The sequence below is a fragment of the Mauremys mutica genome, chromosome 14, assembly GCF_020497125.1.
Source record: "Mauremys mutica isolate MM-2020 ecotype Southern chromosome 14, ASM2049712v1, whole genome shotgun sequence".
Classification (NCBI taxonomy): domain Eukaryota; kingdom Metazoa; phylum Chordata; order Testudines; family Geoemydidae; genus Mauremys; species Mauremys mutica.
Genome location: NC_059085.1, coordinates 7,303,690 through 7,331,638, shown reverse-complemented (window position 1 = coordinate 7,331,638; position 27,949 = coordinate 7,303,690). Strand labels below are relative to the sequence as shown.

General features: G+C 48.5%; 2 protein-coding genes across 2 annotated transcripts in view; both read right to left on the bottom strand.

The window, feature by feature from the left end:
• The window catches only part of ATP6V0D1 (ATPase H+ transporting V0 subunit d1), a 75,227-nt gene extending 54,157 nt beyond the window's left edge, over positions 1 to 21,070 (bottom strand). Inside the window, exon 1 of the mRNA XM_044987469.1 lies at positions 20,856 to 21,070. Coding sequence (XP_044843404.1) covers positions 20,856 to 20,985 — 130 coding nt within the window. The 5' untranslated portion in view covers positions 20,986 to 21,070. The remainder of the gene's footprint in view (positions 1 to 20,855) is intronic.
• A 3,916-nt stretch (positions 21,071 to 24,986) lies between these two features.
• LOC123349643 (agouti related neuropeptide) lies at positions 24,987 to 27,699 on the bottom strand. The gene is made up of 3 exons (XM_044987855.1): positions 27,525 to 27,699; positions 26,371 to 26,465; positions 24,987 to 25,238 (listed from the first exon to the last, which is right to left on the bottom strand). The coding sequence occupies exons 1-3, from the start codon at positions 27,697 to 27,699 to the stop codon at positions 25,047 to 25,049; spliced, it is 462 nt and encodes a 153-aa protein (XP_044843790.1). The 3' UTR covers positions 24,987 to 25,046.
• Between the last annotated feature and the right edge of the window lie 250 nt (positions 27,700 to 27,949).

Here is a 27,949-nt window from a genome sequence, read left to right as displayed (position 1 = left end):
TCAGTTCACATTTGACAATGCTGTGTGAAGCGTAGAGTCCATTTCAACAGCTGCCCTGTCTACATGGGTCTTTCACACAGCAAGAGGGGAGAGGGACTCAGGGGAAGCTGTAATACTAGGGTGACCAGATGTCCCCTTACAGCCAGAACAGGGCCTTTTTTTAAGCCCTGACTGTCCTGATTTTTTTGGCAAAGGCAGGCACTTGTCCCATTTGCTCTTGCCAACTGATCGGGGCAAGAGCAAACAGCCAAATGCCCACTTTTGTCCAAAAAAAATCAGGTGCCAGCCCCGCATAGAGGGGGCAGGCAAGGCCCGGAGGGGAGGGGGCAGGGCTTGAGCGAGCAGCAACCCCAGCCTCACGTGCAGTGGGGAGGGCTCAGATGAGCGGCTCAGGCCAGCCCCATACGGGGAAGGCAGGGGCCAGCCCCCGGTGGTGTCCATTTTTCCTTTGGGAAATATGGTCACCCTGTATAATACCCAAAAGCTAGTTTAAATCTAGTCAATTAAAAAACGTTCAAGTGGCCTGTTCCATGAACAGCCACGGCTACCAAACTTTGGAACGCCCACACTAGCCGCTACAGCAGGGAAGGGCAAACTACTGCCCGCAGGCTGGATCCGGCCTGTCAGGGCTTTCAATCCGGCACGTGGGACTGCCAGCCCTGTGGCACAGCAGGGCTAAGGTGGGCTCCCTGCCTACCCTGGCCCAGTGCCGCTCCCAGAAGCGGCCGGCACCACATCGCTGCGGCCCCTGGGGGAGGGGAGGCAGAGGGCTCCATGCGCTGCCCTCGCCTGCAAGCACCACCCCCCGTGGCTCCCATTGGTCGGGAACGGGGAACTGCGGCCAATGGGAGCATCAGGGGTGGTACCCGCAGGCGAGAGCAGCATGCAGCTGAGTCGCCTGCCCCACTCCACCCCCAGGAGCCACTGCTGGACATGCTGGCCACTTCCAGGAGCGGCGCGAAGCCAGGGCAGGCAGTGCCTTAGCCCCACTGCGCGCCACTGCCACCCCAGAGCCGCTCAAGGTAAGTGGTGCCTGGCTGGAACGTGCAGCCTGCAATCCAACCCCCTGCCCTGAGCCCCCTGCCACACCCCTCCTGCACCCCAACCCCCTGCCCTGAGCCCCCTGCCACACCCCTCCTGCACCCCAGCCCCCTGCCCTGAGAACCCTTCACCACTCTGCACCCCCTGCCGCACCCCAACCCCCTGCCGCACCCCAACCCCCTGCCTTGAGCCCCCTGCTGCACCCTGCACCCCCCCACACACACGCCGCACTCCCTCCCGCACCCTAACCCCCTTACCCAGCCCTACATTCATGGCCCTGCATATGATTTCCCCACCTAGAAGTGGCCCTCAGACCAAAAAGTTTGCCCACCCCTGCGCAAGAGCAACACTAGAATTACACTCCAAGGGAATTTAGAATGAGCCAACCCTCCACAAAATGCAACTTAAAATGCAGCTTCATGGTTTAGTTTGTTTTTTAAATTACTGTTTGGTGCACACACACACATTGTCATATCCAATTCCTCGCTCTGGCACTTCGAGTGCAGAAGGTGGGGGCCCGCAAGGATTCAAAAAATTAATACTGGCCACTCCAGGCTTGTATTAAACTCCCAAGGTTACAGCTTTTCTCTGACCTTGGATGGGTAGATGCTGCCACCACCTAAGTGAAAAAAAAACCCTTTGAGAGCCCAGGAAGGCACATCTGAGAATTCCTTCCTGTGGGTACCCTCAAGCCCTTTCACCCCCACCCCCTTCCAGGGAAGAGCTGAGAAAGGGGAGGGGGGGAAAAGGAAAAAAAAAAAGGAAATCAGCAGTTGCCACCAGCTAATTAAACAACGTGCACAAACTTCTTAAGACCCAAAAATCCAATCCTGTTCTTAAAAAAGGTAAATTTTATTAATGAATATTCTCTTTCTTTGTTTTATCTGGGAATTTAGGCTTCTGCTACATTTTAAACAAAACAACTACAAGGATTAAGCATCAAGAATAGCTTCTTGAGGTCCAGCTTCAAGGTTACAAGCAAAACAAAAGCACCTGGGGTTAGCACAGAGGAATCCACAAGCAGGGCCGGCTTTAGGCCGATTCCCCCGATTCTCTGGAGTCGGGCCCCACGCCCAAGAGGGTCCCGCTTCGGGGGTCTTCGGCAGCATTTTGGCTGCAGGGGGTTCTTCAGTGCCGCAGAAGACCCGGAACGGACCCCTAGCCGCCAAAGTGCCGCCAAAGCCCCGGACTGCTGCTGGCTATTCGAATCGGGCCCCGCGGGTCATAAAGCCGGCCCTGTCCACAAGCCATAAAGGGATAAACCTAATCGCGGCTTCCTAGACATTTCCTGATCTACTTACATAGCTGGGGTTTTAGATGAGTAGTTTCTAGGTATGATTTAATGATTTTTCATACCTGGCGCAAGCTCTTACAGCGTAGTCCAGCCCTGCTCTCTGGAAGAACCACCAGACAGACAAAAGGGGAGTCTTGTTTCAATTTTAAAAATTCACGCCTTCCCATAGGCTCTTTTGGCCAGGTGCCCTCTCACTTCCTTTTGCCTATGCATCGCAGTGAGACTTTTTAACCCTTTACAGGTAAAGCAAGTAGAGAACAGCTACTAAGAGGGATTTTATAGCTGCTGGCTGTCCATAAAAGGGAGCTACCCCTTTCTCCCCCACCCATTCATTCATCACACACATTAACTGGGCTCACGTTGTAAATGCAGCGACTGATTCATTCTACAGATATGGTTCTTGTACGTCTTGGAACCATTTTGGATAAAATGCACTAAATTATAGCCAAGTAGCAGCTCAGGTTTAGTTGAGGTTGAGAAGTTTACTGGTTAAAAGGCAACCGTTTTAAAAGCTTTAAAAGCCACATGCGGACACAGACTGTCTGGAAATTTGCTGTGCTTCATGGGGGCATGGGGTAAGGTTAATGGTCTAAATTTGGAACCAGGTGAGCAGGGGGTTCCAAAATACAGCCTTCCCCCCGCCCCCCCCCCAAAAAAAGGGAAAAGAAAAAAGAAAACCAGGCACTTACAAAGTCACCTGGTTCTTATAAGAGTTTTGCCCACACTTGGGGCTCAAACTGCTCTGATCCTCCTCAGACTGACCTCCCCCACTCGGGATTATCTCAGCTAGAGCACTGCACCCACTGTCCCTTGGGGAACCAATACTGAAAATGTTACTCAAGGTAAACGTATCCGATTCTTATCTTCGGGGGCAGAGCGCGGGAAAGGAGGGCTGGAGCAGTGCGGTGACACCTTTCACTAATACGGGTCGTCACCTAGGCCAGGTCTATGCTCAGCAGCAGAGGTACACCAAGCTAACCCACCATGCAGACAGCGCTCCGTCGGCAGGAGAGCGTCTCCCCTCGACAGAGCTACCGCCTCTGCCACTGGCAGAGTAGCATCTTCACGAAAGCGCTACAGCTGCGCCACTGTACGCGAAGACAAGCCCCCAGGGCTGTACTGGCCGCTCAGTGGTTGTGCCTGAGCAAAGCCTACGTGCCAGCCAGCCACGGTTTCTGAAAACTCAGTCTGATGGCTGGTCGCTGATGAAGAACTGGGTTTCCAGTTGTATTTTAATATGATCCCTCAACCAATAAGGAATCAAAGGGACCTTTGTTCTCTGGGAGCTCAGAAGTGCTGACAGAGCAAAACCAGCTGGTCATTTTCCCTTCAAAGTGACATCTGTGGGAAGGGGAAGTGGGTGGTAGTGGCTAAGGATACAGATGGCTCCATCTCCCCTATGAATTTTATTAAAGTTAATGTTTAAAATTAAATAGACACAAGTTAAGAGGGAAGGTACTGTACATCTGGGGTCAGGCTTGAGTTATGAGGGATTGCAAGTAACGGTTACAAGGATGAAGAGATATCACATAACCAGCACAGACCCAGATTGGGGTGCGGGAGTTTTTAGAGCGTCAGTGGATAAGTGGGCTCGGGTACGCCACCCATGGCATGTATAAAGAGTCCAAGTCAGTATCGGTGTAGCGAATAAGTTCATGGGTGGGGTGCGTCAGGGAAGGAAGTGGGTTATCGATTACTCAATGTGGTATTGACGGTGTCCTGTGATGTGTTCCGTATAAAGGTCTCTGGACCACCTGATGGTGTTGAACACCATCAGCTATCTCATGAGCCGGGCATAGCATCGACCAACTCCACACACTCTCAGAACTGGCTCATTGTGGGGGTCCCACGAGCCCACTGCCCAAGGCAAGGGAAGGAACCTAGACCTCTCCTTCCCCATCTGCCTCCAGTAGTGGGGAAAGGACACCATGCTCACCCTACCCCAGCACTGCTGCTTCCAGGGGAAGGAGGTGGTCAGAGCAGTGCAGGGGAGCATGGGGAGGAAAGGGGGTGGGGTCAGCTGTGCAGTGGCGGGGGGGGGGAATGTAGGGAGGGCCTCTACCCCCTCAACTTCCCCATATCCATACTCCCATTTCTGTCTCCCCTTAAAACATGCCCCTGCTGACTCCACGTCACTCCCTGCACCCTCTGCCAAGCACCTTGACCTGCAAGTCTCTCTCCAATGCCTGTGCCCTCCTGTGGGGGCAGGACGAAGGACTGGGGTGTCCTGGATTGGCAGAGAGACATGGACGATGCAGGGGCACTGGTGGGCTGACATGCCGCTGGTTTGTGCTGTGGCTGGTTCTCTCCTTGCCAAGGAGCTACAGGCAGTGGAGAGGGGGAGACTGACTACTGAATATGGAGGTGCTGAGATTTATTTTTAAAAAACAAGGAAATTAACTGCTCAAAAAGCTTCATTAATGCAGGGGTGAGGTTGCCTGGTGGTGCCTTGCATCCTTCCAGAAAGCTGACTTCCGCTACCCGCAAATCTCTGAAAACCAGCAACGCCATCCCCACAACCCAGTAACTCTGCCCTCTGAGTGATGGCCCGACGTACCAACACCTCACATGCTAGCGCTCTGCCCTCTCCGCTGCCACAGAACACGCTGGGGACAGAGCGACACCTCTTTGTTAAGGCAAAACTCAGGCTTAGGTCAAGTGTGGCAAGCAGGAGCTACTGCACCTGGCCTCCATTCAAACACTGAGCCAACTCCACAAAAGTCTCCCCAGACTTGCAGCGTTACCACCCCTTTTCTTGAGGGTTTCTGTTTTCCTTCTGAGACACTGCTTCAATATGCCCTGAGCCCGCCGCCAGACTGCTTACAATCCCCAAGGCAAGAAAAACCTCTGACAGCCTGGAGAACTCAGCATGGAAACAACGCATACTTGGTCCTTCATCATATCACAGCAAGAAGCCGGGCCAACCTGCTCCAGCTAACCCCTCCACTACTCAATACAGCTACACCTGACACCACTGGAGTGCGTGCAGATAAATGCTGCAATTCAAATGTGTGGAGCAAAAACCGAACCAAACAATGGCACATTCTTAGTCATTCTTCACAGCTGCTTACTGCACCCGCCCTCACTAAACCTTTCCCAGTGACTACTGCCAGCTCCAGAGAGCAGAGTTAATGTTGCATTGAAGGATGGGGTGTATCTTAACTACTTCCTGGTTCAGAGGTTTGAGTGTTGCTGAACTCCGGACAGGTAAGAAGGCACTTATGGATGTCTGACAAAGTTTGGGGCAGTTAATAAACATAAGAGCTTTATTCATCTGAAATGCAACTACCTCTGTGACAAGGATTTAATAGCACACTGCGCCACATTTGAGGACAGGAAGTGGATACCACATAACAAGAATCCCATGGAACATCCCTGAGGAAGATACAGCGACATTTTAACTTCAAGGAATACAACCCAGGATTGTAAATCCAAAAATCAAAACTTTCAGCAATTCCAGTGTAGAAATAGGCATATTTGCCACAAGTGGTTGAAAAGCAGGGCCTGATGCAAGGTGGCACCCACTGCATTAATCCCACAGCGAGTCCAGTAGCTCCAGGATCCTCTCTTTGTTGGAAGCCATCAGGGGACGCCATTACGACAATAGCACTAGTCGAGGACCATGAGAGACCCTTACAGACAAACACATCCCCTCACCCTGCAGGAACAGGAGAGTGCACATTAGCCCTTCTGTCCCACAGATCCTCCCACAATGGCTGCATTGGAAAAATCACTCGTAAGTGCCACTAATGTGCATCAGAGCCAACCACAGTGACACTGTGCCTTTAAAAGGTGGAGCCTGCTTGGGTCAAGGCAGAGCACTGCACACCAGGCTCCTGCGTTAGTGGAGGTGGGTCATGCCACACCTTGTTACTCCTGCCCTGTTCATGGAAACAGCTCCTCCTAAAAAGCGGCCACCCCTGCAAGGGCTCACGCCCTTGTGACAGATTCCACTGGAAAGCACCAAAAGCACCTGTACCCAGTAGTGCCCTGGGGATGCACCACTGAGGGGATTACAATGACAGGCTATTTCCCCCCTTTTGACTAGAGTTTGTGGTGCTGGCGCCCAACACCGCCCAGGCTCCCCGTGCCCTCGCAGAGGCCAGAGCATTTGATTCAACACCCATATCAAAGCCAGGAAACACTGAGTTGGGGTGACATTTCCCACACAACCCAGCCTTAACTCTGCCCGCCCTGGGGCTGGCTACAGGAACTGGGACTATCACAATTCACCTCTCCCCAATGCAGCCTGCCACTGTCTGTGTCCATCATAACTCCCAGTCAGCCTTCCTATTCACACAGCCCACGGACACGTGCCGTGCTCTGGGCAACACCTGCTGCTGGCTGGCAGAGGCGGGGGTGGGGGGAAGGTACTGTGATGTCCCTGAGCGACTCCCCAGGACAGGGAGCCCAGAGGCAGCATTAAGGCTGTGAGGGAGGGGTCACTTTAGCTCGGAAGGCCCTGGCTCGCCAGCATTTGAGCTCTGGATAGGCTCAAGGAGCACGGGGCAGTGCTGAGCCCCAGCAACCCTAACAACATTTTTGCATGCAACTTTACCCCTTGTTCACACACAAGGGAATGAAGAGGCATGAGTGAGAAGCAACTGTGGGAGGAAATCTTTGCATATGGAATAAGCAGAGAAATGGGGCTTAAAATAAGATTTCCCCAATAGTCTTGGTTTTATAAAATGTTCTTCACTCGGCTTTAGAATCTGAGATCACTCAAGCTGCAACAGATGATGCTGCGTACCTTCTCTCTCCAAATGAGCAGCTCTAAGAAACCCAATTTTTCTGCTGACAACTGATTTCTAGGAGGGTTGGAGAATTTCTGGGGTTCTTCCTGAAGCTCCGTGCAGCACAGCCGAAGGCAGTCCAGCAGTTCAGTGACAGTGCTATGCAATCATGCCAAACATTTATAGTTCTAGAGCAGCAGAAACTGGGCACGCCGAGGGAGCACCGTACATCGTTGCTCCAGGCAAACTCTGTAAGCAGCAGCTTTTAGTAGCCCTGAAGGGAATCCTGACAGCAGATTCAGGAGCCTTTATCTCGGACAACGTCCCCAAAGGGACACAACATCTCTCCAATACGCTTAGTTCAAGCACGCAGGAGAACTGGGCAGAGCCAGATAAGAAGTACATGAGCGCCACCTTGTGTTGGACATGAGGACTTACACTTTACTGGTGAGAAGGGCAGAGAGCAGTGATATTCATCCCGTGCACCTGCACGCGACACACAAGCCTACATAGGAAGGGCAGTTACTAGCAGGCTCTCGCTGGTCTGTATTTAAACTTGAATTCTTTTCTAAGCATGGAGAGTTCCAATAAAACCCTTCTCAGAGCGATGGCCAAGCCCCTGTCCACACAATGAAACGGGATAGTAACAAGCTTTCCTAGTCCGTGCCCCAGGAGTTTGATGCTAAAAATAAGATTAATTTAAAGATGTAAAAATAACCTTCATTTGCTTTTGCATCAAAGGTAGGGAAGGCTTCCTGGGCAGGGAATATTCAGGAGGAGAAAACAATGATCAGTTGCCTCCTTTAGAAGGCTGGGGAAACACGCTGGGATCATTAGACCACACATCCCGTCTGAACATGGTAGAGGGCACGGCATTCGAAACGGACAGCATGCAATCCCAGCAGCAGGAACTGCAAGTCCCCTCTCTCCTTTCACCATCTTACTAAGAGCAGTGAACTAAAGCTAAAGCAAATTTCCAATGCCATCACCAGGAGCCTGCAGACCGGGCTGCCTGTTTGCCATTGCGATGACACGTTCTGTTGTGAAATTTTGACAAAGTGATTGAGTAGAACAACCAGAGGGCTCCAGGTACGACAAATGTGGCACTGCCTAGCTAGTTATTCCTCAGTTCGTATCTGTGCAATTGATTTTTCTTTCCAAAGCGCAGAACTTTGCACCTGTCTCTATGAATTTCACCTTGCTGATTTCAGACCAATTCTCCAGTTTGTCAAGGTCCTTTTGAATTCTATTTTGATCCTCCAAAGTGTTTGGAGGATCTCCCAACTTGGTGTTATCTGCAAGTTTTATAAGTATACTCTCCAAGTCATTAATAAAACTTTTGACTAGCACCAGACCCAAGACAGCCCATTGCAGAATCCCATCAGGTCTGTCCACCCAGTTTGACAGCAAACCATTGATAACTATACTTTGTTTTTGACAAATCAGTGCTGGCTATTATTTATTTATTACCCCATTATCCTCTGTGCTTACAAACAGATTGTTTCATATTTGTTCTAGTATCTTTGAGTATTAAAGTTTAGCCAACAGTCTAATTCCCCAGGTCCTCTCTGTTCCTCTTTTTAAAGCTAGTACTATGTTTGCCCTTCTCCAGTACCCTGCCTGTCCATCCTCCAGGAGTTCTTGAAGATCATCGCTAATGGTTCCAAGATTGAGTCAGCTAGTTCCTTAAGTACTCTACTCTAGGGTGAATTTCACCAGGCCGAGTTAATCTGTCTAACTTATCTAAATATTCTTTAACTTGTTCTTTCCCTGTTTTAGCTTGTGTTCCCCTTGCCCCTCATGGGTAATATTAATTGTGTTAAGTATCTGGTCACCATTAAGCTTTATTAAAGACTGAAGCAAAACAGGCACCAACCACCTTGATGTAATCTGTTATTAGCTCTTTCCCTGATAAAGAGAAATGTGGGTCCATTGCATCTCTCGTTTCTAATCAGAGTGGATAAAAATCAATGATTTAAAAATTTTTAAAAAAAAGTTTAATTTAAATTGTTTTTTTTTTGATAAAATGCTTTTTGAGGGAAAAAATCTAAAGCGTTTTAATTAAGATATCTTTGAGCTATAATGTATCTCATCATGGAATAGGGATTATAAATTCTAATTCTATAGTATGGGAATATATTCATGTAATGTTTAAGAAAAGTTTTGTAAATGAGTTCCAATAATTCATGGATTAGGGACCCATTTTTATGGGCATCCGGTGGCTTCTGTATAGATTATTTAAGTTAATCTTTCTATCTACCCAATGGGACTCAGTGTTCAGTCTAGAAGATACCCTCAGAGATGCTTAGTTTTGCAGTTCTCAAACTGTGGATTTGTGTCTCCGGAGATAACATGCGTGTTAACGGCAAAAATGTTTTTCAATGAAGAAAGAATATATAGAGATGAGACATAACAGACCTCAACACCGTATTGTCCCTCTGCAAATTTGTGTAAGAGACCCAGTCAATCTCTTACCTCTCTCTAAAAGTGCAAAGTTTCAAAAAGTTCAATGAACAGAAGATTGTTGGGGGCGGAATGGATCTGGACAAGGAGAAGTCTGGAGCTAAATGTGAGAAGGGAGGGACTGGCAGTAGAAACAAAAGTGAAAGTGTTTGAGCAGAATATTCCAGAAGTCGTGAGGTCTTTCTGAATGTAGCCTTCGTTGATTTGAGATCTACCAGACGATTCTCTCACTAGAAGGGAAAGCCTATAATGGCAGCAGTCCATAAGAGACCCAGTTCATGAATAAGAACCATTCAAGAAATATGTTTGGTGATGATGTTTTAAAGAAAGTCACACCAGTGAACAAGTGGAAGTCACTTAAGCATTTGGATTCAGAGAGACTGTTGAAGTGATAATCTCACTTTTAACAGCAGTGGCTTCTTCTGCCAATGTAGAAAGAATATTTTCTTCCTTTGGACTAATTCATTCCAAATTAAAAAATTGTTTGGGACCTGAAAAAGCAGGAAAGCTTGTTTTTCTTTTCCAGATTATGAACAAACAGGAAAATGAAGTTGAAGACGACTGAGTTAGCTGCAGAAGCCAATATTTTAAGTTTCTCATGTGGACCTGGCTGACATAAATGAAGTTTAAAAAAAAATATATTAAAATCAACTATTTTAGTTAAACAATTTTAAGAAAAACAAACCTGATTTTAAAAAACTTGAATGTTTAAATTCAAATGCTTGTTTTGTTAAAATGTTTGCTGTTGAAGAAAAAAATTGGATTACAGAATGTTGTTTTAGTTAAATAAAACAATGTAAATGTCTGACTGGTGATGTTCTCCTCCTAATACAGGATGGCAAGAAAATCCTCCAAATATTAATGATTAACCTGTTGAATTGGAGATAGTTTGCCTCCCAGTGACTTCATAAATAGCTGCTCCAATTACCTTTGGTAAATGAAATAACCAATCATTCATTTTCTGATATAGCTGTAAAACTAATCTGAAAAGTTTTCAAAATAAATCACTTTAAAAATGTATAGCATGTATCTTCTAAAAATGAAACTGACATCTACCTCTGAGTTGTGAAGAATATGTATTAAGGTTATAACAACCAGCAAGAATGCACTTTTATGTAGAAATCCATGATTAAATCACTAGTCAGGAAGACTCAATTTAAATCATGTTTTAAATCAAATCCACCCTGTTCCTATTGTATTTATACAACCTCTTAATACCTCTGATGTCCCTTGCTGGGTATAACATTTTTGCCTTAGTCTGATTTTGTCCCCACATGCTTACATTATTCGTTTGTACTCCTCCTTCGGAATTTATCCCTGTTTCCACCTTTTGTAGGATTCCTTGTAAAAGCCAAAGGCTAATAATGGATTAAAGTCAGAGGAGGAGAGAGAGGCAGCCAGGGATGGAGGGATCAGTAGAAAGAAGATCATATCCAGGTAGTGCTTGGAAAACCAGAGAGCTGGAATTTGACAGGGTCACTAGCCAAGTGGGTGTGGAGGAAAAGCGCAGATGAGACATTTTGATTTTATTAATGCTTTTGATAGTCCCACATCACATTCTCATAAGCAAACTAAGGCAATGTGGTCTAGAAGAAATTACTACAGGGCAGGTGTACAACTGGTTGAAAGATTGTACTAAAGGAGTAGTTATCAGTGCCTTGCTGTTATTCTGGGAGGGTGTACCCCGTGGGATCCTGCAGGGGTCAGACCTGGGTCTGGTCCATTCAGCATTTTCATTAAGACCTTGGATAAGGGAGTGGAGAGTGTGCTTATAAAATTTGCAGACTAAACCAAGCTAGGAAGGACTGCAAGCAATTTGGAGGATAGGATTAGAATTCAAAAGGATCTTGACAAATCTGAGAATTGGTCTGAAATCAACAAGATAAATTCAATAAAGAGAACAAAGTACAATGGTAATTCGGCTAGCCCTCTCTAACCACTGTGCCTTTACCTATGTCCTGTTAGGAGCAAGCAAATTAGCTTGTAGGTGACAAGTCCCTTTCATGCCTTAATTGCCTTTACATTATGTATGCAACTGTGTTCAGGCAACCTTAAGGTCAAAGATGTGAGACACTGCCTGAAACTAACAACATTAACTACACTGTCTTCAGCTTCTCTCTCCCTGTTATAATGAATGACCGGCAGTTGTCTTATGTAATGTGTGCACAGGAAATAGAAGTTAACTTCAAAGTGATGGGTCAGTGTGTGCTCAGTCACATGCTGTGCTCATAACACTTGACAGCCTGTTTCAGCTGTGCAACCTTGGCTGCCGGTTATAGGGTCCCTGAGCTGGAACCCTAAATAGGAGGAGGGCCTGGGTTCCCCTACCAGCCACTGGCAAAGTGGCATGAGCCCAGAGTCAGAGGCCAGAGATCTGACGCAAAGTCTTGGCATAGGCACTGACTCCGTGGGTGCTCCAGGGCTGGAGCACCCACAGGGAAAAATGTGTGGGTGCTCCACCAAGGTCCCCTCCCCACCTCACCTCCTCCTCCCGAGCGTGCCACGTCCCTGCTCCTCTGCCTACCTCCCAGCGCTTGCTGCCGTCAAACAGCTGTTTGGCAGTGTAGCAAGCTCTGGGCAGAGGGGCAGGGATTTGGGGAAGGAGTCAGAATAAGGGCAGGGACTTTGGGGAAGGGGTTAGAATGGGGGCCGGGGTGGGGCCAGGGCAGATGGGGGTAGAGCACCCACTGGCGTGAGCAGAAGTCAGCACCTATGAGTCTTGGAATTATTTGCTGAATTTCAATACCCCAAAAGGCGCGGACATTAAGATTGTGAACTGTCTGGAGGCCAGGTTACAAAAGAGACCAGCGCAGCAAGGAGCAACTGTCAGCAGGGGCACCAAAGTGAAAGATGCCCCACCTGGAGATTAGTAGGCACTCCTGCGGTGAGTGAACCCCTTTACAAGCCTGGAAAACCTCCCCCATGAAGAGGCAATGAAAAGACTGGGACTGTTTAATTGAGATATGGGGGAGGGAATGGACATGATGGAAACACAATAATGCACAGGTGTAAAACCCAGAAGGGACCATTATGATCACATCATGTGTTGAAATATGGCTAAACGTGCACGTTTCCATCTAGGAACAAAGAACATGGGCTAAACTTACAGGAGGGCAGCTACCCTGGGAAGCAGAGACTCTGACAAAGATTTGGGAGGGGTGGTGGTGGATAAACAGCTGAATGTGAGCTCCCAGCATGACGCTGTGACCAAAAGAGTGAATGCGATCCTGGGATGCATCAACAGGGGGAAGCCGAGTAGGAGTGGAGAGGTTATTTTACCTCTACGTTTGGCACTGGTGCAAATGCTGCTGGAATGCTGTGTCCAGTTCTGGTGCCCGCAGTTCAAGAAAGAGGTTGATAAATTATAGAGGGGTCAAAGAAGAGCCATGAGAATTACAGGATTAGAAAACCTGCTTTGTAGTGACTGAGTTCCTTGAATCTATTTAGCTTAACAAAGAACATTAAAGGTGGCTTGACTGCAGTTTATAAGCATCTACATGTGGAACAAGTATTTAATAATGGAATCTTCAATCTAGCAGAGAAAGGCATAACAATCCATTGGCTAGAAGTTGAAGGTAGACAAATTCAGGAATTAAGGAATATATATATATTTATTTATTTATTTATTTTTTTAACAGTGAGTAATTAAGCATCGGAACAATTTACCAAGGATGCGGTGGATTCTCCGTCCCTGACAATTTTAAAATCAAATTGGATGTTTTTCTAAAAGATCTGCTCTGGGAATTATTTTGGGGAGTTCTCTGGCCTGTGCTGTACAGGTGGCCAGACTAAATGATCACAGTGGTCCCTTCTGGGCTTGTAATCTAGTCTGATTTCATGCATGGCTGCCAGTGGAGGCAGAGCACCCACTAATTTCTCCCCAGGAGTGCTCCAGCCCCGGAGCACCCACGGTGTCGGCACCTATGCTAGTCAGCACAGTTTCACAGAAGGTGGGCCTGCTTTTGGTGGGAGGGAGGAGCAGGATTACAAGTCCAGTTGATAAAGTCAACTACAATAGCCTTGGAGAAATCTAAGTAATTTGACTTAGTACCACATAACATTTTGATTAAAAAAAAAAAACTTTCATCGAATTAACAGGGCACATTAGGAGGACTAAAGACTAGCTCGCTGAATGATCTCAAAGCAGTTATTAATAGGAAGATGTGACTGAGCAGGGCTGTTTCTAGCGAGGTCTGCCAGGGATTGATTCTTTGTTCAATGCTGATAAAAATGTTAAATTTTAAATAATCATTTATACAATATCAAATCTTTACTAATAAGGTTTGCACACAACAAGGATCGGTGGAGTAGTAACTCATGAGGACAGGCTACTGTTAGTGATCTGAATTGCCTAGTTAAATGCATCAAAAAGTGTTCTAATGCCACCAAATGGAAGGTAATACCTCTGGGAACCAAGAGCACCGGTTATACCTACAGGGTAGGGACTGACTTGGAAAGCAGTGATTCAAGGACTTGGGGACCATCACTGATTATCACCTCAACATGAGCTGTCAGTGCAATGCTGTAGCAAAACTGGCTAATGAACTTATTTGCTGTATCAAAGGGGAATATCAAGCAGAATTAGGGAAGCGAGCTTGCCTCTACACACAGCACAGATAAGACAATAGGATACTGTGTCCAGTTCTAGTGTCTGCACTTCAAAAAGTGTGCAGAGAGTTCAAAGAAGGGCCACACAAATGCCCCAGGGGCTGGAAAACAAGCCTTAAGCTGTCTGTTCGTAAACCCCTTCGTTTTCAGTTTAAACCGATTTTTACCGAAAAATGCCCTGGTTTTACTAATAGTATTCTTCCCCCTTCTCCTCCCCCCCCCCAACTGTCACCCTACTTTTATATCATTTGAATATATAAACAACTTATTTTAATTAGGAAAATACAGTACACTGCATAATTTGACACATTAAAATGGGAAGGAAACAAAATCTGTGTCAGAATACATTGCAGAGCACAAGGAAGCATTTGGAAGATTTAAAAAAACAAAAACAGGAGAAAAGGATGAAGTTGAGTGTATGCGCTGCAAATGGTGTGGCCCAATTAGCCTATAAATATTTACATCCAACAACAGTTCTAAGTCTACACCAGTAAACAGTTTATTCAAACGAGAAGTTTTATTTAGGGATTAGAGATATTGTTTTCTTAAACTCAGAAGCAGCAGCGTTGTGCTCTGAGTTCTGTTTTAGTTCTTCAGCAAACCACACTGATGAACAGAATTCAAAGCATTAATCTACTGAATACTTTTTTCCCCATGTTTCTGTCCACACACAAAAAAAAAATTTTTTACCCAGAAAAATTAATAGTTTTTTGCACTAATTTTCACCTGTTTTTGTGGTAACCACCAGTGATAAAATACCAAGAAAAATTAAATAAAATCAAAACCAAAAACAAAGGGCCCGATCTATTCAGTTTATCAAAGGAAAGGCTGAGAGGTGATTTGATCACTCAGACACATGGAAAAAGAGTGGGGGATGTTTCAGCTTTGAAATAAGATGCAATTTCCTAGTAGTGAGGGTAATTAAACATGGAACAGTTTACCAGGGAGGTGGTGGACTCTCCATCAGCTGGAGTCTGAGATTAGATAGCTTGCTAAAAGACAAGCTTTAATACAGTTTCTGGAAGAAATCCTACCATCTGCGTGTGCAAGGCCTTGAACTGGATGACCTTGGTTTCTTATGACCTTGGAGTCTGAATCTGTATTAATCCCACTGTTCATCCTCTCCCTTCATAGGCCACAGAGAGAACAGAATTTCTGCAACGCCCTGAACACTTGCAGCTCTGCCTTAGGACACTGACTGTAATCCAGTATCAGGTTTCAGAGCTTCAGCTAGTTCCCTGCAGGGGTTAAGGAGGAATTTCCCTCCCCTGAAGCACAATTGGTCAGATGTGTTCTGGGTTTTTTCCTGCCTTCCTCTGAAGCATCAGGGCTGGCCACAGCTGGAGATGGGATGCTGGACAGGGTGGGCTGGTGCTCTGAGGTGGAAAGGGAAGATGTCTATCTGGTGAGTCTTGCTCAGATGCTCAGGGTCAGCCTGAACACCTGAGTTGGAGGTGGGAAGAAATTCTCTTCCAAATCAGATTGGTGAGGCCCATGCATCCCCCACACCCATCTTCTGCAACATGGAGCATGAACTGCATGGGCATCTCTCACCTTATCAGTTCCCTGACACTGTAGAGGCCTTGGGCTTTAATGGTATCTTGGTCTCTCCTGCCCTCTGCCTATGACAAGAACTTAGCCTCCTGACGACTCAGATCCCTTCATCTACCCAAGTTATTGGGCTCAACACAGGGGCACTGGGTGAGGTTGATGCTGTGGGGTGTGCAGGTCAAAATGGATAATCTGATGGTTTGTTCTGCCTTCAACTCTATGAAACTAAACTGGCTTCTCATTATTTACCACACCACCAATTTTATGTCGCCTGGGAAGAAAACAAGATCATTGGTAGTAAAGTTTGCAAATCATTGGCTATAGAATTGAATTGGGCCAGATACAGATCCCCATGGGACCTCTCTAGAAATACTCCCATTGGATGGCAATTCCCTATTTACAATTACTTGTTAAGAGCTATCAATTAGCTAGTTTTTAATCCATTTAGCAAGCTACATTTTGGGGGGGGGCTAATTTTTAATCAGATGTCACGTGGGACTAAGTCAAATGTGTAATAGAAGTCCCAGTATATTATATCAACAGTTACTATTATCCACCATACTTGAACATTTTGGGGGGCAAAAAAACCACACAGCTGGTTAATCTGACAAGACATTTTTCATAAATCCATGTTACTTATGCTATCAGCATTTCTTTCTTTACTGATTGTATCCCACAAGTCTGTCCATGATTTTGTCCTGGACTGATGTCAGGTTAATCAGCCTATAGTTATCCAGGTCATCCATTTACCCTTTTTAAATATTAGTACATTGGCTTTCCCCCCCCCCACCCCCAGCTCTAGAACTTCCTATATGACAATCTGTTCCTTTGTTGAAGGTTTAAAAAAAAGCATGCTCACCTGCAGTGAACAGGAAGTTTCTCATGGCAAATGTTATCAGCTACCACAGAATTAAAGCTTTCGGTTTTTTAGAAAAAAGGGATTTTTTAGCTCTTAGAATCATGAAGATCCTTCAGTGCAATCCAAGTGTAACTGATGCATAGAACTGGCCATAGTCCTGGCAGCTGTGGGCTGTTGCTTTTCAAAATCCTGTAGGAAGCAGTGAAACCAACAACACTCGTCCATTTCACTCTATACTGCTGCTCAGCAAAGCAATGAACAGAGGCAGAGAATGGAGAATATTTAAAAACAGAAGCCAGGGGAAGGAGATTAATCGCAAATCAGCCAGAGAAGTAGAATAGTAGCCATGCACCCACCATCCTGCATCAGAGGGCTCTGCAGTGGGAAGGGGCAGAGAGAGAATGAATATTCCTTTCTCCCTTGCAGCACCCAGAAGGACCTAAGGGAGGGAGGACTCAAGTTTACTGGACACAAACTAGATGGAAGTAGATATAAAAGATCAAAATCCTGAGTTGGGTTCAGCCAATCCCAGCATCCGCCCTTTTCCCCAGAAGCTTTAATGGGGAAGGGAGGGAAGGATGGAAGAAAAATGGGTTCTGAACTTCCCTTGAGAAGTGGAGCCCCTATCTTTTACACTGGTTTTTGGCAAGCAAGGTCATTCCTCTGGCTCTTGGGTTTGGCAACGTATGCCAACCCTGGTTGCATACAGAGATACAAGAGTAACTCTAGGGAAGAGAGCACATAACTTTATGGTTCTGGCGTGGCACAGTGAGAGATAAAATGGGGAAAGAGCACACAGCACAGGGAGGCAGTACAGTGATGGATGCCACAGAGAACCCCCCAGAGGAAGAAAGAAAACATGCCAAGGAGATGCACCATGCTGTTATGAACAGGTCTTGAAAAGAAACTGACCTGACCCGTATTAGCCTGAGGACTTAGTCTATTAGCCAGAGTAAAAATACCTGTGCTGCCACACCCTGCCCAAGGACATGTCCTCTGCAATGTACAATAATGTATCTGGGTACAGTTTAGTATCTCAGTAATGGGCTGGCCAGACAAACATTCATTTGATAAGTTTCTCCCACATTCATTGCATAATAAATCCATCAGAAAACATGATCTCCCAGAGGTAGCTGTTGAATGCCACAAGCAGCATTTATCATGTGAATTACTGAACACACACTGGGGAAGTCTAACAGATAATGTATTTGACAAATACTTCTCAAAAAGTCCCACTTATTGCACCATCCTAGCTTTTCTCTTCTGCTTTTCCTTCCCAGCTTCAGTTACCAAGGCCAGAAGAAATCACTAGGATCATCTAATCTGACTTCCTGGATACCCAGGCTGTAGACTTTTCCCCAGAAGCTGCAATAAGGCAGGTCTTTTAGAAAGATACCTAATCTCATTTTAAAGCCCCCATGATGCAAGAGTTCAACTAGGTCTGCTAGCCAAGAGCAATACAAGAGATACCAACCTGCCACCCCCACCCACAGACCCCAGAGAGGGTATCAACCAGGCAAGATGCCAACCCTCCCAAGCTGCTGGGATTCCTTTCAAAGTGCTGCTCCTAGACCCTGTTCAGAGGATCTGTATATTGTATCAGCTTCCAGCTGCTTGGAGTCTGAATTTTGCAGCACACTTCCCCCCCACTCACTGCCCAAACAACCTGATTGATACAGGGAGATGCATTCTCTCTCCACCTTCTCCCACACACTCCAAACACTCCTGGCTACTGCAAAAGGTGTCTCTCTCCCACTCTTCTCCCCACACGTTCTCCATTTCTGAGTCAGCCTCCCCAGCTTCACCCTAAGCAGAGTGAAGCTGACCAGATGCTTTTCAGCTTCACAAAGGAAAGAGACTGTGTAGAAAGGGGGTGTAGCAGAGCCAGACTCCCTATCGCGACACTTCCTGCTGGCCGTTCTGGAATTAGTTCAAGTCCTTGCACTAGCCGCCCTCCTCCGGCGGTGTCTTGCTCGCCTACTCAGCGTCTACTCCCACTTTGCTGTCTCCACCACTCTGGGACCCGCGTCACTCCCCAGACCACAGCCCTCTGACTATGCCCCAGTCTCCCCACCTTTCAGAGGACCCAGCAGTCTACAGTTAGCCACTTGCCTCAGTGGCCTGCTGCAGTCACCCGTCTAGTCCCTTGCTCCAGGGACAAACTGCAGTCTGTGTTGCCACTACCCGCATGGCAAGTGGGGGCAGCCCTAGCACCTTATCTCCCCTTCCTCCAGGGCCTCAGTCTGGCAGCGGTCAGCCAGATGTTCCCCCTGCTCTGCTACACTGCAGAGCAAGGCTCTAGCCATGGTGCTCCTAGGTAGCCAGTCCTTCTCCCTAGGAGGCCAGGGAGAGACTCCCCCTGCTCTGTTGAGCAGCCCTTTATATATATGGCCCCTGATGGCCCTGATTGGCCACAGCAACAAGGCACCTCCCAAAGGGCTCACTTAGTGAACCCTGCTCTAATGGGAGGGTTCTGCACAGGCTCCCTCTGGCCTGCTTTAACCCTTCCTCTTCCTGGCATGGGGCAACCACCGCACTCCAGCGGGATTAAAAATTAAAATGCACACTGTATCTCAGGTGATTCCAGTACCTTTTAGTATGTAAAATCCTCACACCCTTCACTTCCAAAAACCCTTTCACCAATTCACCTGAAAAACCTTCACACATTTCTCTGCAGGAAAAGGTACCAGAAACTCTTCAGGACAGACTCCTCTGCCACAGAAAGCTTGTATACAGCAAACAGCTTTTGTGTTAAATGCTAGATGCTTAGTATTGTATAAAACTCCACACGCTCAGAGCATTTTCAACATACACTTGCCTGATTTTAAACTTTCAGGATTCCTTTTTAAAAGCTAGTAAATTCACACACAAGAGCCCTCATTACTGGTAGTTCAGGTTGCTAAATGCAATTCAGAAGAAGATATATCATTACGCACAATTAAAAACACATTAAAACCTAAGCAAATCACAACTAAGGTTACATTAAATAGTTCTAATATTAACCTTATTCAAATCAGGCACACATACAGAAGAACGCCCACTGATTAGGAGTGAGAAACAGGATGGAGGCATGTGAAGTGTTGGAAGACCAGGCCTAAAGAGCACCCCAGACAGTAAGAAAGAGGTCAATATGAGAAGGAATGTCTTGCATCCGAAGAAGTGGGTATTCACCCACGAAAGCTCATGCTGCAAAACGTCTGTTAGTCTATAAGGATTCTTTGCTGCTTCTACAGAACCAGACTAACACGGCTACCCCTCTGATACATGAGAAAGAACAGTACACGCTAGCAACTCAGGGAATTCCTTTCCAGCTTTTAGGTCTTCACAGGAACATTAGAATTGCCAGACTGGATCCAACCAGTGGTCCATCTACTCCATTAGTCTGCCTCCAAGAGCGACCTGACTAACTGCTTGAGAGGAAGGTGCAAACATCCAGCCAAAGGCAGCAGTGGGATAACCCACAGGAAGGTTCTTCTTCATTTCTATCAGTTAGGGCTTGTCTACTTAAGAAACTGGCTGCAATAAACTACTGTGCACTAGTTCCAGAATAGCTATAGTGCTCTGAATTCACACTACCCAATTCCAGAATAACCTCCCCATGCAGACAAGCCCCTAGGGGCTGGCTCATGCCCTGAGCTATGCAGATTCACATCAACCCCAAAACGTCAGAGGTGTATTAGCCATCTAGACAGCCTATGCTTTAAAGCTCTAGTTAAGCTTTCGGTCTCCGATATCCAATAGCAGCGAATTCCAGTGAATTGCACAAACAAGTATTTCCCTGGGCGAGGTATAAACTTGCTCCTTTCCGTTTCTGCGATGCCCCCTTGCTCTGGGGTTAGGAGAAGGGTGAAGAGCGAGGCCTCAGCCCCCTTCCCTGCCCCAGTCGCTGCCGGCGGGTGAAGGCCAGGAGCCCTGGTGCTTCCAGGCTGGATTCTGCCCTCCCGAGGGGACGGGCCGTGCCCCTCCCCCACCGCGGAGCCCGGGTCTCCGCTGGAGCTGGGGCGGCCCGAGCCCGCAGAGCCGGGGGGGGGGCTGGTTTATGTAACAGCCCGGGGCGCCCCCGCACCCACCCGCCGGGCCCCGGCTGCCTTCCCGGGAGCCCCGCCGCGGCGCCGCGCAGCCCCAGCGACTCGGGGCCGAGCCGGGGCCGGGAAGGGGCCGGACCGCGCTGCGGGGGGAGGCCGGGGCCGGGAACGGGCCGGACCGCGCTGCGGGGGGAGGCCGGGGCCGGGAACGGGCCGGACCGCGCTGCGGGGGGAGGCCGGGGCCGGGAACGGGCCGGACCGCGCTGCGGGCCGGGACTCACCCTCCAGGCTCTCGCACTGCACCAGGTTCACGTAGTCGCCCTGGCTCAGCACGCCGGCCTTGAAGCCCCGCACCAGCCCCTCCAGGTAGCCGCTGTCCACGTTGAAGTAGAGCTCGGGGAAGCTCGACATGGCGGCGGCCGCGGACCCGGCTCGCTCCGGGCGACTAGGGAACCCGGCGGCGGCGGCGAGTCACGTGACACGCACTGCGCTCACGTGACGGGGACGGGCGGGGGGGGGGGAGATCCCGGCATGCGCCGCGCGCGGCCGCCCCCGCGAGCCCGGCGCTGCAGTCGGGAGAGTCATTGGCCGAGGAGGCCGCGGGGGCTCGGCCGGGGGGTGGAGCCATCGTTGGCGGGGGGCGGGGGTAGTGGCAGCGTGGGGGCGGGGCTGTTGTTAGGGAGTGGGCGTGGTTGGCAGGGTGGGGTAGTCACAAGGCGGGGCTGTTGGCAAGGGGAGGGGTTGGCAGAGAGGGGGTAGTGGCAGGAGAGGGGCTGTTGGCAGGATGGGGATAGTGGCAGGCCAAGGGGCGGGGTTGTTGGCAAGGAGTGGGGTAGTCACAGGGTGGGGGACGGGGCTGTTGGCAAGGGAAGGGTTAATGGCAGGGGGAGGGTAGTGGCAGGCTGGGGGCAGGGCTGTTGGCAGGGGGTGGGGTAGTGGCAGGAGAGGGGTTGTTGGCAGGGAGGGGGGTAGTGGCAGGCCAAGGGGCGGGGTTGTTGGCAGGGAGGGGGTAGTGGCAGGCTAAGGGGTGGGGTTGTTGGCAGGGGTGGTGTAGTGGCAGGGTGGGGGCTGTTGGCAGGATGGGGGTAGTCACAGGGTGGGGGACGGGGCTGTTGGCAAGGGAAGGGTTAATGGCAGGGGGAGGGTAGTGGCAGGCTGGGGGCAGGGCTGTTGGCAGGGGGTGGGGGTTGTTGGCAGGATGGGGGTAGTCCTAGGGTGGGGCTGTTGGCAGGGGGTGGGGCAGTAGCAGGAGAGGAGTTGGGGGCAGGGGTTGGGGGCCATTGGCAGGATGGGGGTAGTCACAGGGTGGGGGCGGGGCTGTTGGCAAGGGGAGAGGTTGATGGTAGTGGTTGGGGTAGAGGCATGGGAGGAGGCAGTGGGGTGTTGTTGATGGGGGTGGGTGTCACTCCCATTGGTATAAATAGAGGGCTGTGCTGTGCTATGTAGGCTCACGCCTGTACAGTATGTGAATGTCCAGCTGTGTATCCCTATGTGGGTATTAAAGAAGCACAAGGGAAACCAGCCTGCCCTGTGAAACTAACATGACATTCTCCCCATTGCCCTGATCACTTTGCGCGTGTTGCATCGGTTGATCCATCATCCATCATGCGTGTAAGTGCTTTGAGGCAGGGACCATGTATTAGCGTGTACAGCAGCTACTACAATAGCCCTCCCATCCTGGAGGGAGCCTCAAAGTCCTACTGGGACACTGATAATTAACAAGAGCTGTGCAGAAGGTGGAGATTCCATTTAACAAACCATCTCAAGATTTCAAAACATGGCGTCATTGATTCAAACAAAAAATGAAAATATTTGGTTCCAAAAATGTCCAAAAAGGATGTTTCAGCATTGTTAGAATTCCCCCCCATCCCATTTTTTCTCCAAAATTTTGATGAGATTGACACAATTTCACAAAGCGTTTCAGTTTCAACAGAGCTGCATTCTCCAGTGGAAAATGGTTCTCCCCAAGTGTCACCAACCAGCTATAATAATAAATAGACTTCCCTCCCACTCTGTAGCCCTGTCTGTGCCCCTACAAGTATGCTCTGCACCTTCTGTGCCCGGTCTGGGCCTCTCTTAAGTCAATTGTGACTTTTTTGTGATGTACACAAATAGGAAGTAGGGTGAGAGAAACACTAAGTTCATTTTCACTTGCCATTTTAGATTAATCTTTGCATGAATACATTAGGCACATTAGTATTTGTCCTTGGCAGCGTTGGCTTAAATTATACACGTGCTAACCAGTTCTTTCTTCCTGGCAGAATTAGCCTTGGGCGCAACAGCCATTGAGGGAGAGGGGATCTCTCACACTGTGTGTGTACCACTTTAACATTTTAGAAACCGATGTAGTTAAATTGGTACCATCCCCTACTGTGGACACAGTCACACCAATCTAAAGGTGCTTACATCAGTATCCTCACTTTGTATAATGAGCCCTGTTGGGAGATTCGTAATATGGCTCCTGGGTTAAGTCTCAAGGAGCTAATATTCTTCCTGTTTTTAAGAAAGGGGGAAAAAGCGATCTGGGAAAATACAGGCCTGTTAGGTTGACTCCAATTGTGTGCAAGGTCTTGGAACAAATTTGGAAAGAGAAAGTAGGTAAGGACATCCAGGTGAACGGTAAATTGGGATAAAATTTAACATGGATTTACCAAAGGTAGATCGTGCCAGACCAACCTGATCTGATCTCCTTCTCTGAGAAGATAGCTGATTTTTTTAGACAAAGGAAATGCGGTAGATCTAATCTATCTGGATTTCAGTAAGGCATTTGATGAAGCAAAAAATTTTGCTATAAGCTTAGGACATAACAGCTGGAAGTGACAGAGGAGAGGAAAGACCTGAATGTATTGGCTGATCACAGGATGACTATGAGCCGCCAATGTGATAGCTATGAGCCACCATGTGATCATGAAAAAGGCTAATGCAGTCCTAGGATGCTTCAGGGGAGGTATTTCCACTAGAGACAGGGAAGTGTTAGTACCATTATACAAGGCACTGGTGAGATCTAGTCTGGAATACTGCTTGTAATTCTGGTCTCTCGTGTTTAACAAAGGTAAATTCAAACTGGAACAGGTGCAGAGAAGGGCTACTAGGATGATCTGAGGAATGGAAAACGTAAGTTATGAGAGGAGACTCAAAGAGCTTGGCTTGTTTAGCCTAACCAAACGAAGGCTGAGGGCAGATATGATTGCTCTATATAAAAACATCAGAGGGATAAATACCAGAGAGAGAGAGAGGAGTTATTTGAGTTAAGCACCAGTGTTGACACAAGAACAAATGGATATAAACTGACCATCAACAAGTTTAGGCTTTAAATTAGTCTAAGGTTTCTAACCATCAGAGGACTGAAGTTCTGAAACAACCTCCCAAGGGGAGCAATGAGGACAAAAAAAACTAACTCGTTTCAAGACTGAGTTTGATAAGTTTACAGAGGGGATGGTATGACGAGATTGCCTGCAAGGGCATGTAGCCGATCTGCAACTGCTAGCAGCAAATATCTCTGATGGCTGATGCTAGGACACTAGATGGGGAGGGCTCTGAGTTACTACAGAGAATGCTTTCCCAGGGTCTGGCTGGTGAGTCTTGCCCACATGCTCAGGGTTTAGCTGATCGCCAGATTTGGGGTCAGGAAGGAATTTTCCCCCAAGTCAGATTGGCAGGGATCCTGGGGGGGGGTTTCTCCTTCCTCTGCAACATGGGGCACAGGTCATTTGCAGATTTAAACTAATGTAAATGTGGATTCTCTGTAACTTGAAGTCTTTAAACCATGATGTGAGGACGTCAGTAACTCAGGCAATGGTTAGGGGTCTGTTTCAGGAGTGGGTGGGTGAGGTTCTGTGGCCTGCAATGTGCAGGAGGTCAGACTAGATTATCATGATGATCCCTTCTGGCCTTAAACACCATGGTCTATGAGCCTGACTGGTCTGCTCTACATCACCATGGTGGACTTGTGAGGATTTTCTTGAGGTCACCTGATTTCAAACGTTGTATGAGACCATCTGTGTGCCATGGAGGATGGCTGCTCCCCCGAAACGGGAACCACTTCTGCTTTCCAGCCGCTCCACCTCCAATGTGGAGAGAGCTCTTTGTGAAAGTCCATAGACTCCCATGCCACAGGCAATCTGGTGGAAACAGGACACGGATGACATGGCTGTCAGCACTCTCACAAGACTAGATAGATAGCCCCTGCCTTCCCCAGCAGTCACCTCTCTGAGATAGCACTCCCTAAATCAGACACAGAAGGTCTCTCTAACATGTTTCTTGCTAATGGTCATGAAGATATTTGCTGTTTCCTGCTAAAGGAGAATATCCCTGTAAGAGGCAAAGAAAAAGCCAGGGGCGGAACAACTGAACGTGGTGACACTATTTACTAGTAGATCGTTTATTGGAACTGCAAAGGGCACATGGGCATAAGGAAAAACAGTTACTAATCCAAGGAGCGAAAAAAGAGGGTGGCGGGGAACAAGCCAAAGCTAGTTCTTGCCACATGGGAATGTGGCATTGATTTTCCTGCAATAGCAAAAGGCATTGAAGAAGCGGCAGTAGCAGGTGGCACAAGGATCACAGCAGGGGAGCTGGTGCCCAAGGCAGGATTCCAGCAGGCGGACGCATCTGCGTGGAGAGCGCTCCTCTCGGCCCTGAGCCTCCAGTGCAGCAGACAACACCTGCAGGAGGAGCAAACGAAAAGGGGTTTCATACAGGACAACCATGCACATGAATGGTGAACCACTCAGTGTGTTCTTGGCACCCCCACTGGCAGAGGATTAAACGTGTGCTGTGCTTGCACTGAAGTTGGATTGATTTAGGGGTGCCGTGCTGCACGTGGGTTTCATCAGATCTCCAGAAAAGGACATGGAGCAGGTGCACAGGCATATGCCAGAACTGGCTCCAGGGGGTGGGGGAAGAGTGTGCCCTGAAGATGACATCCATTTCCAGAGGGTCTGAACTACACCTGCACCAGGGCGCACTCTGTCAGGGTATGTCCCCCTGTCTCCAGGGGAGGGTACACAAACCTGGTGAGTCTGGCCTGAAAGTCCAGGCCCCATGTTCTCTGCAGCAAGGTCCCTAGACTCTGGTGACATTCGGTGGTAGCTTCAGATAATAGTGAGGTTTGTAATGAATTAACCATGTAAACAGATAGTGACCCAATCCATGCAGCAGCCTCCGGGCTGGTTATCTTGCTATTGATTTCAATTTGTTTTATACTCGCCTCACATTTTAGTTTTCAGTGTGCTGTGGATTTTTGTATTGATAACCCATAACACACCTCAGCAGTTGCCAGGCATAGGAAAGCTGGAGGTTTTAGCATCAGGGGATGATAGGGACAGTTAGGGCTTGGGGCACCAGGAGAATGTGGGAAGTCATTTGCTGGATGTTTCTGCTAAAATGATCAGCGGTGAAGCAATGAACAATATTGACATTTAAACTGTCATCTTTAGGTTCGGGAATGAACACGTCATAGGGATGAATGGTGTCATTCGCACCTCACACAGCACTTGTCTCAGGCTCTCTACAAACTCAGGCAGACAATACTGCATTTGTTACACTAGAATCATGTATAAGATTTTCTTCACAACCGTGAAAAGTAGCAATGAAACTCAGCTTCTGGAGCACAAAAGTGTGGCAAGAAGTGAATTGCTCAGCGGCAGAACACTGGCCTGTGCTCTGCAGGAAGTCAGACTAGATGATCACAGTGGTCCCTCCTGGCATAAGAATCTATGAATCTGTGACATGTCTCAGAATACACCTAGTCGGTGAGACGATGTTAGTAACCCCCCAGGGGTGATAGGAATTTACCTCTGGCTCCAGTACACTGGCTTCCTGCATGAGGTCCTCATCAGCTACGCGGAGCTCCATAGCCATCCTGTCAAACCCAGGCCTTGGCAAAGTCCCTGTGAAATACAGACAGGGTGACGGATGCTGCTGATGGGCTCCTGGAGACTGGCTGAGCCAGAGCTCCATTCCGACCCCACCCCACCCACACACCCACACCCACACCCCAGAGTGAAGGGGGACAGGGAGAGATTGAATGGTCACAAATGTCACTAAACAATTATGTGCCTCAGAGGTGCAAAGGACTCACCCATCTGAGATGTGCCTAAACACACACAGAACAGCTCCCATCTGCCCACCACCTTCACTGGGTGCGGCCTACAGATCTCAATGCCCCAGGCTGAGTCCCATGGGAAAGAAGCCACCAAGATCTCTATCATACCCTTCCTGTGTTAGCTGGGAGCCGGTGGCACTTCTCCTGCCCAGCAGGCTTGGGAGTGACAGATCCGAACAAGGGAAAATGAGTCCAATATTGTTACACTCTTAGTTCTTGTCAGTCACAGCTGTAATGAGGAGATCCTGCAGGGCAGGAGGGGATCTCCATCGCTGCCCAGTGCTCCCTGCAGATCCCCGTGCACAGGGGATAGGGGAGACCCTGTAGGGCAGGAGGGTCCGTATTTACCCCATAGGATAACATGCAGTAAGTTGTCAGAGTCAGCCAGGTATCAAGTTACAAGTCTGGGCGTGGCTATGCTAATTAGGGGATGCAATGTTGCCATGGGAATGACTAAGCTTGTGAGGGATGCTGTGCCAACCAGGGACCGACTGTGTTCCTGCCCTGTGGGAGTGAGACATTCCCCTAGCTGGGGCAGGAACGCAGGGGTGAACCTGTTCTCCTGACACAGCAGACCCTGGGTGTGGTTCTGAACATCACGCCCCTCGAGGGACGCTGGGCTCTCCCAGGACGAGGGGCTGCATTTCTCTAAATGGTTTCTCTTCTCCTAGGCTCATAGACTTTACAGCCAGACGGGCCCATCACGATCATCTAGTCTGACCTCCTGCTTGCAAACTGGAACAGAGTGGCAGAGCTGCTTGTGGCCACTGCCATGTGCCAATTAGCTCACGGGTCGTTGCTCTCGTCAGGGAGACAGGGCAGCCTGTGGGAGGGAAACACTCACCTGCGGGCCCCACGGGTGCCTCCTTGACTTTCCGCAGAAGGCTGGGGTAGCTGGACCTGTCTGCCCCATCCAGACTGGGGTGCATCTCTGACAGGTGACTGCTGCTGAGGTCAGAGGTGAGGATGGCCTGGATTCCCTGCAGCACCCCCCAACTCAGCAACAGCATATTCAGCATGATCCCCCAGAACCTGCACAAGAGGAGAAGGATCAGGGATTGGGCACCAAGGCCGAAGTTCAAAACGTCTGCTCTGCAGGCTGAGTGATAGGGCATGGATTAAACACAAGCTCCATTCCCTGGTAAATTAATCACTGAACCGATCATCTCAGGTGGACACCGTACCGAGGGGAGATGTGGCTGGCTGGCTGCAAACAGGCAAGTTCTATTCATTTGAACGAAAGGAGAAGACCCTGAGCTGGATTGCTCA

Excerpts from the sequence above, each read along its gene's own strand:
- LOC123349643 (XM_044987855.1), bottom strand. The coding sequence starts at position 27,699 with ATGCTGAATATGCTGTTGCTGAGTTGGGGGGTGCTGCAGGGAATCCAG. Across the intron at positions 26,466-27,524 it reads GGCACCCGTGGGGCCCGCAG|GGACTTTGCCAAGGCCTGGG; the intron begins GTGAGTGTTTCC and ends TGTATTTCACAG. Across the intron at positions 25,239-26,370 it reads CCAGTGTACTGGAGCCAGAG|GTGTTGTCTGCTGCACTGGA; the intron begins GTAAATTCCTAT and ends CTCCTCCTGCAG.